The sequence below is a fragment of the Rhinoderma darwinii genome, chromosome 4 (genome assembly GCF_050947455.1).
Source record: "Rhinoderma darwinii isolate aRhiDar2 chromosome 4, aRhiDar2.hap1, whole genome shotgun sequence".
Taxonomy (NCBI): domain Eukaryota; kingdom Metazoa; phylum Chordata; class Amphibia; order Anura; family Rhinodermatidae; genus Rhinoderma; species Rhinoderma darwinii.
The window spans coordinates 164,249,015-164,263,599 of NC_134690.1; the positions used below are offsets into that span (position 1 = coordinate 164,249,015).

Here is a 14,585-nt window from a genome sequence, read left to right on the forward strand (position 1 = left end):
TTCTGCATAAAGAAAAAAATATCCATCGCAATGTTTTCTTTACTTGAGATACAATGTCTATTTTTTTTCTCTTACATTTGCAGGGTGTGAGTGAGCCTGCACCTTTCTCCGACCAGTTAGAGATTGACTACAGTAAGCCATACAGCAGAGTAACAATGGAAGAGGCCAAGATAGGAACCCCACGTACGTTTTCAGCTATCATTGTGTAGATGGAGCATTAGTCCTATAGTCCGAGTACATGATCTGTAATAATCTCCCACGTAAGGCCTCATGCACACGACCGTGCTTTTGCGGTCGCAATTTATCGGCATTGATGTGGGTAAATTGCGGGCCCGTTAATTTCTATGGCCTCATGCACACGACCGTGGTTTACACGGATCTGTCTGGGGTGGCCACAAATCCGGACCGCAAAAAAACTCTGGACAAGTCATTTTATGGTCCGGATTTACAGATTCACCAATACTGGTGAATTGTTGTGGATCCGTGAGTCCTGATCATGCACGGACGCACAACAAGGGTTTTTTGCGATCCGATTGACCAGAACGGCAAAACCAATGCGGTCGTGTGCATGAGGCCTTACTGTTTTTCTTTATTTTGTTTTATACATATTTTAGCTGTTTCTTCTTTCACCTTTTGTAATATTTCTTCATTACTATTTTGCGGTTTTCACCGTTTTCTACTTTTTATCTCGGAGAATAAAATTGTTGCTACCTGGAAATTATCCACCAGCAGGCCAGTTGTTGCTGGCAGAATTCATGTTATAATTATTTTATTTTAAATACATCTTTTACCTTAATAAACCCCGCAGCTCTGCTCATTAACACAAAGACATCTATTCATATACACATAAACATATACTTACCGAATGCATTGTGTGTTAATGTATTAACAAGCAGTGTTGCGGTAAATGAGCCATACGGTCACACATCCCATACAGGGCACTACGCCATCATGCATTCCTACACCAACAATCGCCGTTTTTACATGTGGCTTTCCCATTGACATCAAATCTGCCGCTTATCGGACATGATGTCATTTTAAAATAACGCAGCAAGCCCTGGAAAATGAAATGCCATTCACTGCAGTGTATCATCAGGCCTCTGCGGTTATTTACCACAACCCGAAAAAGCCACGTATGAATACAGCCTTCTAGTTCTAGAACCAGTGTATTTAAACCGGTAACATGGCTGTCGACAGACCTAACCCCTAACCGTTTATCTGAGTGTCGACAGTTTGTGCTTCCTACATCAGATAACTTTGCAGAGTCTGGTATAAAGGCGGCACCTCACACAATGCAAATCACTAGAACAACTGCTGGGAGGGAGATTTTCGGGGCACGGATTAGGTACAGTATTTTAATCCGACTACTTAGATGTTCACATGTTAAAGAGTTTGTCTGAGATCAGGCAGATTTCAGAAAACCCCTTTAACATACAGGACACCAAGACATAATAAAAACTTTAAAATATACTCCGTCTTAAAAAAGAATTTCCAGTGATGTTGCGTTCACTGGGCCGTTCCGTGATTGGCTGCCATGGTCATGTGATGCAATGCCTTAAGAAGTGTGACGGCACTACATGGAGGACCGGCCGCAGGGAAGGCAGCAGGCCATGGTGCTGGAAACCGTTTTATACTAAGTATATGTAAATGTTTTTCTTAATGTCCTGCATGGTAAAAAGGTTTTCCGAAATCCCCTGGATCTTAAAAAAAATTAAGGCCCTGTTCACACAGAGATTCGGCCAAAATCGACTACTATTGACTTCAATGGGAGGTGGAGGCGCTCGCGGGAAAAAGAAGCGACATGCCCTATCTTGAGGCGTTTTCCACCCCAAAAACCCCATTGAAATCAATGGGAGATGGAAATAAACACGTTTTTCGTCATCAAAACGCTCACGGTTATTCCCTTTGTCTGTTGAAGAAATAGGGAAAAAAAATACCTAAAAAAAACGCATGTGGTGCAAAACCACTTAACAAAACTGGAGCTGATTTTTCCAGGCAGAATTTTCTGCCTGCAAAAAACTCAGTTTGAACATACCCTAATGAATCCAGCTGAAGGTAGTATTATGGTACACAAGCCATAAATAGGATGATGATGATAATAATAATTAATAAAGCTGTAATCGGAACCTTTAGCAATATCTAGAAAAAAATGGTAATAAAGGAATCTTCTTAAGTGTTCACTGTGTTTTAGTGCCTGTTTTTAAAGAAAGTAACATTCTTTAGAGTGAGCTGAATTTTCTGTGTATTTCTACAGTTGACAGACCTGTACGAGTTTATGCGGACGGTATCTTTGACCTGTTTCACTCTGGACATGCCCGCGCTCTAATGCAAGCAAAGAATCTCTTTCCTAACACATACCTGATTGTGGGGGGTAAGTGGAGGCTTTGACAGCACAGCTTTGTATGTGATTGGGGAGTTACATTTCTCGGTAAACCATTTTCCTGAATTTCTAGCCGCACTCATGGAAGCGCCGTGGTCTCTGTAAATAGACTGATTGATGTGCAGAGTACAAGGCTCTACTCATAGATGCTGGGTTTTTTGGAAACGAAGTTTGCAGGGCGATGTATATTACTAATATAGTATACTGGCGTTTCAGACCACAGTGTTTCCGGAATTCTCATGGAAAAATCCTTCTAGCAATATCCCTGCACTTTCTCTGTGGAAGATGACTTGACCTGTTTCAGTCACCCACTTCTTATATTTGACAGATTTGCCAATGTTATTTAGCCTGGAGTTGAAATAAAATATTGGGGAACTGAGAAATAGTTATTCCCTAAAATAAAGTCATTCATGGCATTTTAGCTGTGTGATCAAGTAACATCACTTTAAGGGCACATGATAGAGATGAGATCCCTGTACTCCTTCTGTGGTGTAGGTTATTTATGATCCACAAAAACATCCATATGTAAATTGTTATGAACGCCAAAAATTCCTACATGGATGAAAATAATCGACCTAGTTTTCACTATAGACAAGCCCGTTGGCTCAGTGGTCAGTACGGCTCCTGACAGTAAAGGGGCCCTGGACTTGAGTGTGACCAGGGGAGCATCTACATGGAGTTTATATGTTCTGCATGGGTATCCTCTGGCTACTCTGCTTGCCCCTCCTGATAATATACTGATAGATGAATTGACTTGCCATGATCTATGCCCCTAATATATGGTGGTGTATAAATAATGGGAAATAGGTTGAGTTTGTTATTTAGTTGGAGAATTGCACAGTTGATACTTTGTTTTTGTTTTTTGTAGTCTGTAGTGATGAGCTGACGCATAACCTAAAAGGCTTCACGGTGATGAATGAAGAAGAGAGATATGACGCAGTGCAGCATTGTCGCTATGTGGATGAGGTGGCGAGGAATGCACCGTGGACGCTCACCCCAGAATTCCTTGAGGAGCACAGGGTGAGAGAGGATCTTCACCCCCAAAGTTGACCCTCTGCATTAATATTTGGATCAGGCATGGTCCATCAGCCACAACCAGTTTTGATAATGTCCACAATGTTTGCCGCTGAATAATTACTTTTTTTAGTCTAATGGTCCAATGCACTTTACCATCAGGGCCTAGAGATTCATTTATCCGCTATAATTACTTTTTTTCATCTCACGTTTCTTCTCTTCTTGTCTATAGATTGACTTTGTTGCACACGATGATATTCCCTATTCCTCTGCAGGAAGCGACGATGTCTACAAACACATAAAAGAGGCAGGTCCGTGTACTCCTCTATGATGTTATGTAACCATGTTGGACAGGGACTATCAATGAAATAAATAGTGGAATTTATTTTTACGCGTCAATGAAAGTTTTTTATATTTATACCCTATTATTTTTACTTGGAAGATATGGAAACGTTCTATTTTCTCAATGTATATGTCCTTATATTAAAGGGACACATGACAACGGAGAGTGCCGAACACATGCACGGCCATCTCTCCATTCAGTCTGTGGCAGGATGCAGCTGTGTCACCGGGTGGAACAGTGGTTAGGGGACCCCTGCTCCCTCGATAGATGAGTCTCCCAGAGGTGGAGCGCCACTTATCAGACTTATCCACATGATATGCCATAAATGTCTAAGATAGAAATATCCCTTTAAAGTCAAATAAACAATCCTCTAAGATGATCTTTCTCATCAAAACAGGAATGTTTGCACCAACGCAGCGAACAGAAGGAATTTCTACATCTGACATCATCACGAGGATTGTACGAGATTATGATGTCTATGCTCGTCGTAATTTACAGCGTGGATATACGGCCAAAGAGCTGAATGTCAGCTTCATCAATGTGAGAATTGTTATTTATTATGTATGTTTAACTAAAGTGTTGGTTCCGGAGGACCACAGGCGACGGATTCCCACAAAATTATCATTGAGGCTATTGAATATGATGTCGATATTGGTATGAACAAAAATATATGTGCTCTCTGTTCATTTTAGGAGAAGAAATACAACTTGCAGGAACGAGTTGATAAGGTAAAAAAGAAAGTGAAGGATGTGGAGGAAAAGTCAAAGGAGTTTGTGCAAAAAGTGGAGGAGAAAAGTATTGATCTAATCCAGAAATGGGAAGAGAAGTCTCGAGAATTTATTGGAAATTTCTTGGAGATGTTTGGCCCAGAGGGAGCATTGGTAAGCCATGTCTCAATTTTCAGATCTTTAAATGATAGAAACCTTACCAAATACATTTTCTGTGTGATTTTCCTATGGTGCCGTGGATAGGCCGGAAATCCTTAATTTATTTAGCACCAACTATAAATACCCATTGGTGCAATGGATCTTAATCATGTCATAGGCTTACAAATATGCTCTAGAATGTGGTGGTCAACCTCAAATGCACCTTTACTTGAGGCAGGTGCATTAAATTCAGTATATCCTGTCCCCTGTTTTCAGCAAAGTTGTAGCTGGACATGCAATGTAACTTTCCACTATAGTCTGGGAAATTAGGAAGCAGCACGCTCCCTTAACCACACGTGCGCAGAGCTCTGACAGTACAGTATAGAGATGGAACAGGCAATCCAGGTTCCGCAGGGAGAGCGCTCGAGAGAAACTAGTTGCCCACCACTGCTTATGCTATGAATAGTCAGGTTGCAGAATCGTCAGGAAATTTGCATGGTGCAGAAGAGCATATGTGAAGGTAGTGTCGTTTTTTAAGGCACCTCTTTCATTAGGCATAGATGCCCTGGTTTAGGCTTTAAGGCGGCATACCGGATTATAAAGGCTATCACTATAGATCTCCCGGAACGCTAGATTGAACAGCTGCATGCTATGCCTGGCAACATGCTGAGCTCACTGCTACTCGACATATAAATAACTTGCCTGGAAAAGAATTATCTAGCTTTTGGGTACCAGACTCTTCTCTTTTGCTGTAACTAAGCAGGAGATGACACAAAGAAATTTAGTTTTGCAGACAGCAAAGCTCTGAAATGATTCTGTTTCAAAAAGACAATACTCCAGTAGGCACTGTTGGTTCACAGTCTGGTAACACAAAATGTGAAAAATGTGACCCCATTCATTGTATTTATTTGTTTCAGAAACATATGCTGAAGGAAGGCAAGGGAAGAATGCTTCAGGCTATTAGTCCAAGGCAGAGTCCCAGCAGCAGTCCATCCCGGGAACGTTCTCCTTCTCCGTCATTCCGCTGGCCCTTCCTTACCAAAACCTCTCCTCCTTCATCTCCAGGCAGACGTTCTCGATCCACTGCAGCTGCTGCCTATGACATCAGTGAGGATGAGGAGGACTAAGGATTTGTTCTATTTCTTTATTTTTTTGTTCAATCCTTCCCGCCAGCTGCAGATTCCATGCTCTCTGACCCAGCAAAGCAGCCACATAGAGATGAAAGAGCACTCAACCTCAGCCCAGACATCTGGACTCTTGAGCAGAACGGTTCTGTACAGTTTGTGGTATTGGATAGGACACAAGCTTCTTTCCTACAAATTACCATAATATTTTGTTGTATTTTTTAAACAAAGCCAATCTCTTTTTAATGAACGAAGTGTCCAAATTATATTTCTTTTGTCGTTGATTTAATGTCTATTTTACCGGGAAGTTTTAGCGCATGAGCTGTTGCATCCTGTTGTAGCCTTTTAGTACTTTAACTCCCTGCAGATATTTTTAGCTGTGAGGTCCCATTTCACAGTACAGTAAATTATTCTCTTGGAGGAAAAAGAGCTCAAACCAAGTGACACGCAGAGTGTATATATGTATATGTGTGTGTCACTATACTGGAGGCATTAAAGGGGTTATCCGAGTTGTTAGAAATGTTTTACAAGCACCTGCAAATCATAAAATAACTATTAATACTTACCTATTGTTACCCCCCAGTTGTTCCAGCGTTGATGCTCCGGTGGTCTTCCCGGTGTTTAACATTCGACCAGCATGTAACTAATTCAGTAAATCAGAGGCCTTAGCGGTCATGTGTTGTGTTCCTGGTATGAACCCTCAGCGATGGGGGCAACATGATGCCAGGACTATGACACGTCACCGCTAAGCCCTCTGATTGGCTGCAGCAGGTCACATGTAAACAAACACTGGGAGGACCACAAAGCATTAGCGCTGCATCCTTGGGGGAAAGAATAGGTGGGTATTGATTGTTTTTATTATTTTAGAACATTTGTACCTGATTATAAAAAAGTAAACTCGGATAAACCCTTTAACTCTTAGGGTATGTTTACACGCTTACTAAAATACGTCTGAAAATACGGAGCTGTTTTCAAGGGAAAACGGCTCCTGATTTTCAGACTTTTTTTATTCAAAGTGGCATTTTTCCCGGCGTTTTTACGGCCGTTTTTGGAGCTGTTTTTCTATAGAGTCAATAAAAAACGGCTCCAAAAACAGCTCAAGGAGTGACTTGCACTTCTTTTTCACAGCCGTTTTTTTATGAGGCCGTTTTTCAAAATGGCCGTGTAAAAAAACTGCCCTTCGGAACAGAACGCCATCTTTCCCATTGAAATCAGTGGCAGGTGTTTGGAGGCTTTCTACCTCCGATTTTTCGGCCATTTATCGCCCGAAAAACAGCCGAAAATAAGCCATGTGAACATACCCTCACATTTACTGATCTGTGGGGGTGGTGACCGGTAAATTGCATTGTATTAAACATTAACCTCATGGGATTTAGCCATTTCTCATTAAAAGTGCCTGTTGTCGTAAATCTATTTTTTGCATCTGTTTAGATTTGCACATTGCAAAATTCCGCTATTCTTTAAATGAATGACTGAATAAGAAATATCAGAGAATCCAACAGTGTGTAGTCAAAATCTGAATTGATCAAAATCAGACAACAAATAAGGAACAGAGGAAGGCTACTGTGGAAATATGCTAAAAATCGCAACTTCCATTTTCCATATTCTACTTGCACAACTGGCTACCCTTCACATTCACCACCGTGTATGTTCTTTGTGGTTTTTGAAGTACAGCAAAAAGGCTTGTTTGCCAAGTGTTTTTGTTGTACAGTAGTCAGGTAGTGTATTTCTCCTATTTTTTTTTTTAATGTAACCGTTCAAGGAGATATCATCAGAACTGTATATATAGAAATAAACATCCAATTACTGCATTTTTTTATTGCATTTTTTTGTCGCCCTTTTTTACATGGATAAAATATATCCCCCAATATGAAACCCATGTATATATCAATGACTCGTGTGAAGCAAATTCAAAGACAACCAATTGAGGGACAACACGGCCTTTAGGCATAAAATCAGATACAACTTTATTAATAAATAAGATAAAAAATAGGAATATATGATAAAATAGAACGTACAACCTTCACAGAAAAAAAGGGAGAAAAAGAACGGTGTGTGAAATGGGTACGAGAAACTGTGTCAAAGTCCTTTGCGTAAGACATACAATGATGTAGTTAGTTAATGCATCACAGCAGAGGTAAATCGTGATGGACATAAATGATCCAAATAGTAACCAAATCTCGGTACACAGGTAAAAATTCATAATGTGCTAAATAGCGGTGTATGTGGGTCCGGTTCTTTGGCTCTGGGAATCTTTTCCACTTCCTGCATTGTACTATTTCCTATTTAGGGTTGATTATATGTATATGTTTAGCACATTATTCATTTTTACCTGTGTACCGCGATTTGGTTACTATTTGGATTATTTATCACATTTTCGTATTTTTTATCTTGTTGATTAATAAAGTTGTATCAGATTTTTGTACATGGATAAAATGCAGCAAAAGTCTCCACCCAAAAAAAGTAAAAGCTCTGTGTGAACTCTGCTTTAAAGGAATCCTCCAGGCAAAGCTGATACACTGTGTTACGCGTCATGACACAGGGACGATCTTTAATGATCTTTGAATCCCTATGTCATGCACCGCCGCCTCAGGCCCTGCAGTTTTGCCAGGAGTGTTTGTATAATTCAGCTGATACTGTCATCTTTTTTACCCTTATGAGGTCTCATTATGGGTTCGTTACTATTTTGTTATTTAATTAAAAGACTGCAGAAGACGTATGTCTGTAAGGCCTCCCGCCCACTTCAGTTTTCTTTCTTCAGGTTGCTATCCGTTTTTTTCACGAATAGCACCCCGACACATTAATTTCAATGGGGCCATGCACACTTCCATGCGGCCGTTCTGTCAAAAATAGGACAGGTCCTACTCCTGTCCATTTTTGATGGAACAGTCTGGGCCTTTTCATTGATTTGGTCTGTGAAACAACGGACTGCACACGGAAGCCATCCATGTGCGGTCCATGTTTTACGGATTCGTCATTAACGGTCGTACGACGGCCAATGGAAGTATTTTACTTGAAACCTTAACTTGTATGTGAACATTTAAGTTAGGGGTTTGTAGTGTATTAATTATTTTACATTCTATCTTTTTCTAATAAAAAATTGGGGTACTCTAATTCTTCTGTTTCTATCATTTCCATGTTTCAAAAATCAAATGTTGGAAAGTATTGGATGGAACAAAAGCTGCATCCCAGCCTGTGATCATCTTATGAGTAGAGTCACTTTATTATTATTATTGTATCATTAACCCATTCAAAAATTAATGTGCTCAACCATGAAAAGCACAAAACACGAACGCAGCTTGAAAAACTGCATATAAGGCTTCCCATAGACTTAGAGGAACTGTCACCAGGCCCTAACATCCAATTTACACATATTACCTTTAGCCCGCTTCCTCTCTGTTTATAACGCGTTTTTGTTCTGCCCCCCCCCCCCCCCCCCCCCCATTCCTGAGCAATGATGCTCTGTACTTTAGCACCCGATATTTTAATTGACTAGTTAGCCAACGGGGTGTGAACAACTGTGAATCTCCCAAGGTGGAGCATCTTCACTGCCTTCGACACTATCCAATCAGTGCGAGGCAGCTTATGACAGCCGTGTGACCACTCTGGAACAAGACTTCAAATCAAACATATGTCATAAGCTGGCCGATGGACAGCGTCGGAGGCCGTGAAGATGGCTTCACCTGAGGAGATCATTGTAGTTCACGCCCTGTTGGATGTTAGGAGCTGCTGAGGTTGTCAATTAGTCCTTCACAGCAAATTCCTTATAATGGCATATTCTTAGGCCTTCAATCATCAGTGAGCTCTGTTTAGCTGCATAGATGGGAGCTCATTTGTAAAGTTTCAAATCTTGAGTTCCTTGACTTACAGGAGTTGTCTCACAAAAAAAAAAAAACCTTTAAAAAACGTCCTATTAGGACAAATAGGTGTCATAGAGCCCGGGGTATGAGTGCACCCACTCTAGTGAGGACATGATTTGTTTATGTATTACATGGATTGACATTCATTTGACTGGCCCGCATGTAATACTGAATTCCCCCTGTAGTGGGCAGACAACTTTCCTAGGGGTTTCAGAAGCCCAACCAGAGTTGCTCAGCTGTTTGCTCGCCTTCATTTTAAGAGTTGCCAACACACTCCTAGGGCCCATCACTCATCTTCAGAAGTACTCTACATTTGCAGACACAGTGTAATGTTATTGAACGCTATTAAGCCAAAAACATCTTTTTTATAACTATGCGATAGGCCCGTTTCTTTACAGTACGTGATATAGGTCGATTAGATGTTTTATAAAATGCACGCCTGTCTCTAGGTGATGTTGTCATTTTGTTAATAAAGTTGAGTGCTAAAAATAAACACAACACACACAGGAGACGGTGAGAAGAATATAAGAGCTGCCCCTCACAGACATGATGATGAGATGTGGCCGTAGGTAGAAATACTTTATAACTTCTGCTCCTCAATATTCTACTATTCACCTGTTATATACCTGGACAGTGTTACCTGAATGCCAGGGGTCACATGACTATCTGTTCAGTTATACTATGGGCTTTACCATTTATTTATTTTTTTCATTTTTAGAAAGGCAACGGTCTAGGAAATCTAGGATACTACTGATATAGGAAAGATATGTGAGCAGCATTTGAAATACATTTATATTAGAAAACTTTGGTTTCCTATTCTATAAATAATGAAAAGTGGACAACCCCTTTTAAGTTGGTTAGTTTTGCAAAATTCCATAGCATTTCTTTGATGTTTCTGCCCGATTACCTTAGGGCATCCAGAGATAGGACTCGACTTGAATGGGAGAATACTGTATGGGTATGTTCACACGTAGTGTTTTTGGGCCGTAAACATCCCGAAAAATGGCTGAAATATCGGAAGCAGAACGCCTACAAACATCTGCCCATTGATTTCAATAGGAAATAAGGCGTTCTGTTCCGACGGGGTGTTTTTTTTAACGCCTTGTTTTCCGAAAATGGTGCGTAAAAAGACGCCCACGAAAAAGAAGTGCATGTCACGTTTTTGGAGCCGTTTTTCACTCTAATGAAAAACAGCTCCATAAACGACTGTAAAAAACGCTGCGAAAAATGCGAGTTGCTCAAAAAACGTCTGAAAATCCGGAGTTGTTTTCCCTTGAAAACCGCTCCATATTTTCAGACGTTTTTGCGTTTGTGGGTGAACATACTCTAATACTGTGAGTTGCCGCTGCAGGTTTGATGGCGTTTTACAGTACAGAGCAGTGAAAGGAATAAGGGTATGTTCACACGGCAATGCCAATTACGTCTGAAATTACGGAGCTGTTTTCAGGCGAAAGCAGCTCCTGAATTTCAGACGTTTTGACAAGTGCAAAACGCGGCGTCTTTTACGGACGTAATTGGAGCTGGTTTTCGTTGGAGTCAATGAAAAACTGCTCCAATTACGTCCCAAGAAGTGACATGCACTTCTTTGAGGTGGGCGTCTTTTTACGCGCCGTCTTTTGACAGCGGCGCGTAAAAAAAAGGCCGTCTGCACAGAACACCATAAGACCCATTGAATTCAATAAGAAGATGTTTGGAGCCGTTTTTTCGGTCGTAATTCGAGGCGTACAACGCCTGAATTACGTCTGTAAATAGGGCGTGTGAACATACCCTTAGGGTGAAACAAAGCTCGCATGAGACCCACGGCTACTTCAAACAGCTGATTGGCAGGGCTGCCGAGAGTCGGACCCCCGCCGATCAGATATTGATTGTCTGTCCTGAGGATAGGACATAAGTTTTATCTCTGCGGATAACTCCTTTAACCTTTGTTTACATAAAACTGGAAAACCCTTTTAACCTGTAAGCGCACCACGACGTACTATTGCGTTGTGATGCGGGGGGTAATGTGTGGAGCGGACTCATCCGCTGAGGCTGCTCCGTACGCAGTGGGTGTCAGCTGTGTTTTACAGCTGACACCCAGGGCAATCGGCCAGGAACAGTGATTGCGCTGTTCCAGGTCGTTTAACCCCTTAGATGCTGCGATCAAGCACGTTCGCAGCATCTAAGATGTTAGAGGGGGTGCGCTCTCTAACAGCTCATAGGCCCTCCCACGATGCGATCAACTGATGAAATGTGTACAAAAAATAAAAGTTTTAATTTTTAGTAGTGTAAAAAAAAAAAAAACCTTTTCCCATTTTTCCTCTTAATTAATGGGAAAAATATACAAAATTGGTATTGCTGTGTCCGTAAAAGTCAGAACTATTACAATATAGCATTATTACTATGCATGGTGAACCCTGTAAAAAGAAAAAAATATAAACCGCCAGAATCGCTGTTTTTTTGGTCACTTCATATTCCACAAAAAAATTAAATAAAAAGTCTTAAGTAGCCCAAAATGGTACCAATAGAAACTACAGCAACGCCCCACAAAAAAATAAGCCCCCATACCGCTCAATCGACTGAAAAATAAAAAATATATATAAATTTGGTATTGTCATAATCGTATTGACCGGTAGAATAAAGTTAACATGCCATTTTTACCATATGGTGAATGTCGTAAAAACAAAACCTCTCAAAAGATTGAGGAATTGCTGGTTTTTTCCTATTCCGCCACCCAAAGAATGTTTTCCACTTTTCCAATACATTATACAGTACAATGAACGGTGCCGTGAAAATCTATAACGCGTCTCGCACAAAGCAAGCCCTCATATGGCTATATCGACAGAAATATAAAAAGTTATGGCTTTTGGTATGTGGGGAGGAAAAAATAAAAAATGAAAATCAGAAAAATGGCTGCGTCCTGAAAGGGTAAAAGAGTATATCCTTACAAAGCTTTACATACAAGAATCCACTAGACATCCCAGTATAAACACAGCATTTGGCCTTAATACTGCTACATACAATGTCTGGGTAACATCCACGTCCGTGGTCCGTCGGGATTACTCATCCTTCGACGGCCGCAGCCATGGACTTCCGAGCGCTGGTCCGCATCTCCTCCCCAGGAGACGCAAGCGCTCACCTCCGCTCTGCTGTGTCCCGTGCCGGCCTTAAAGGGCCAGTGCGCGCACATGTAAAACATCATTAATTAGCCCATAATCACCCTGGACTATAAGAAGGGCCCTGCCCTTTTACTCCTTTCCTGCATTTGTATTCCTCCGTTAGTCTTGAAAAGGGTCCCTTAGTCTTCTCCTGTTCCCTGTGTTCCCGTGCCCTGCTACCTGTATTTCGTGATGTATTTGTGCTTTCTCTTGTGTTGGACATCTCGTTGTGCCATCTACTACGTCTGCTGACTTACACCTCGTCCGGTGTCATCATCTGCCACATTTTCCATCACCTGCCAGCAAGGTCCTATCTGTGCCTAAGCGGTTGCTACTGTCTGGACTATTACAGGTACCCTCGTGCTCGGACTTTATATTGACTTGGTACACTGTTGTTTGGCCAGCTGCTACTCCGCTACGGCGGTGCGGCCTATGCTACGGCGGTGCAGCCTAGTGGGGCCACATACCCATAGCTCACGACGGTCTGATTTATAAGGAACTGTAATATGGCACCCATTTAACTCTATTGGCCCCTACTTTACCTTTGATTTCAAACAGAGGCATACGGTGTCTTTTCTGTCTGATTCATGCAGCACCCAGCAGACAAAAATAATTGTACCACGTCTCATAGGATGGTGCGTTATCTGCAGTACTGCAGGAGCTCAATGTGCCTCACAGGCTCTGTGCACATGACTCTGCTTATGCCATAAAGCTTGTCATTTCCTAGCCCTAAGATCTGAAAATTGTGAGGAAACATGCTGGTTTGTTGTACAGTCATGGGGCTTAGGCATACTGACTTTTTACAGTTCTGTTTTCCTTTCCATTTTTTATTCCCCCCTGTTTACATCTCCTCTTGTTGTCAGTCCAATCCATGGGACTTCTATAAATTTCATGAAGTAGATGACTGCAGACCTGTTTGTGAGTAAGGGTATGTTCACACGCAGTGGTTTCAGACGTAATTCGGGCGTTTTACACCTCGAATTAAGCCTGGAAAAAACGCCCCTAATACGCCTACAAACATCTGCCCATTGCTTTCAATGGGAATTACGATGTTCTGTTCCCACGAGCCTATATTTTAAACGTCACTGTCAAAATAAGGCGTGTAAAATGACGGCTCGTCAAAAGAAGTGCAGGACACTTCTTGGGACGTTTTTTCATAGACTCTATTGAAAATCGCTCCATAAACGTCTGTAAAAAACGCAGCGAAAATGCCGCGAAAAACGCGAGTTGCTCAAAAAATGTTTGAAAATCAGGAGTTGCTTTCGTCTAAAAACAGCTCCGTATTTTCAGACATATTTTGCTAAGCCGTGTGAACATACCCTAATTATATTCATTCTGTAAGTAAACTGAAGGAAGTGGGCCGTGTAAACGAGCGCCGATCAACAAGACAGCCCGTTGATCAGTACTTGTTTGCTCCTTTCAGAAGGTGCTAGTATGGGGACGAGCGCTCATTACGCCGATCGCTCGAGTATGGGGAAAAAAATAGTTCTACTAGAACTGTGAGTGGCATTATCTACAGTGGGGGCTCTATCTACAGGGGCGGTCTATATGTGGGATGTGGAGCACTATATACAGGGGGAGCTATATGTAGAGCACTATCTACAGGGGTGGGCTATATGTGGAGGTGGAGCACTATCTATAGGGGGAGCTATTTGTAGGGCACTATCTATAGGGGTGGGTTATAAGTGGGACATTATATACAGGGGGAGCTATATGTGAGGTACTATCTACAGAGGTGGGCTAAATGTAGAGCACTATCTATAGGGGAAGCTATTTGTAGGGCACTAACTACAGGGGTGGGTTACCTGTGGGGCACTATCTACAGGGGGACTATATGTAGGCCACTGTCTACAGGGGTGGGCTA

General features: G+C 41.6%; 1 protein-coding gene across 5 annotated transcripts in view; it reads left to right on the top strand.

The window, feature by feature from the left end:
• PCYT1A (phosphate cytidylyltransferase 1A, choline) overlaps positions 1-8,841 on the top strand; it is a 40,035-nt gene extending 31,194 nt beyond the window's left edge. For all 5 annotated transcript variants that reach the window (XM_075861805.1, XM_075861806.1, XM_075861803.1 and 2 more), the window contains 7 exons: positions 84-183; positions 2,255-2,371; positions 3,249-3,400; positions 3,627-3,705; positions 4,135-4,277; positions 4,430-4,618; positions 5,521-8,841. In XM_075861805.1, coding sequence (XP_075717920.1) covers positions 84-183; positions 2,255-2,371; positions 3,249-3,400; positions 3,627-3,705; positions 4,135-4,277; positions 4,430-4,618; positions 5,521-5,730 — 990 coding nt within the window. In that variant the 3' untranslated portion in view covers positions 5,731-8,841. The remainder of the gene's footprint in view (positions 1-83; positions 184-2,254; positions 2,372-3,248; positions 3,401-3,626; positions 3,706-4,134; positions 4,278-4,429; positions 4,619-5,520) is intronic.
• Positions 8,842-14,585: the final 5,744 nt, after the last annotated feature.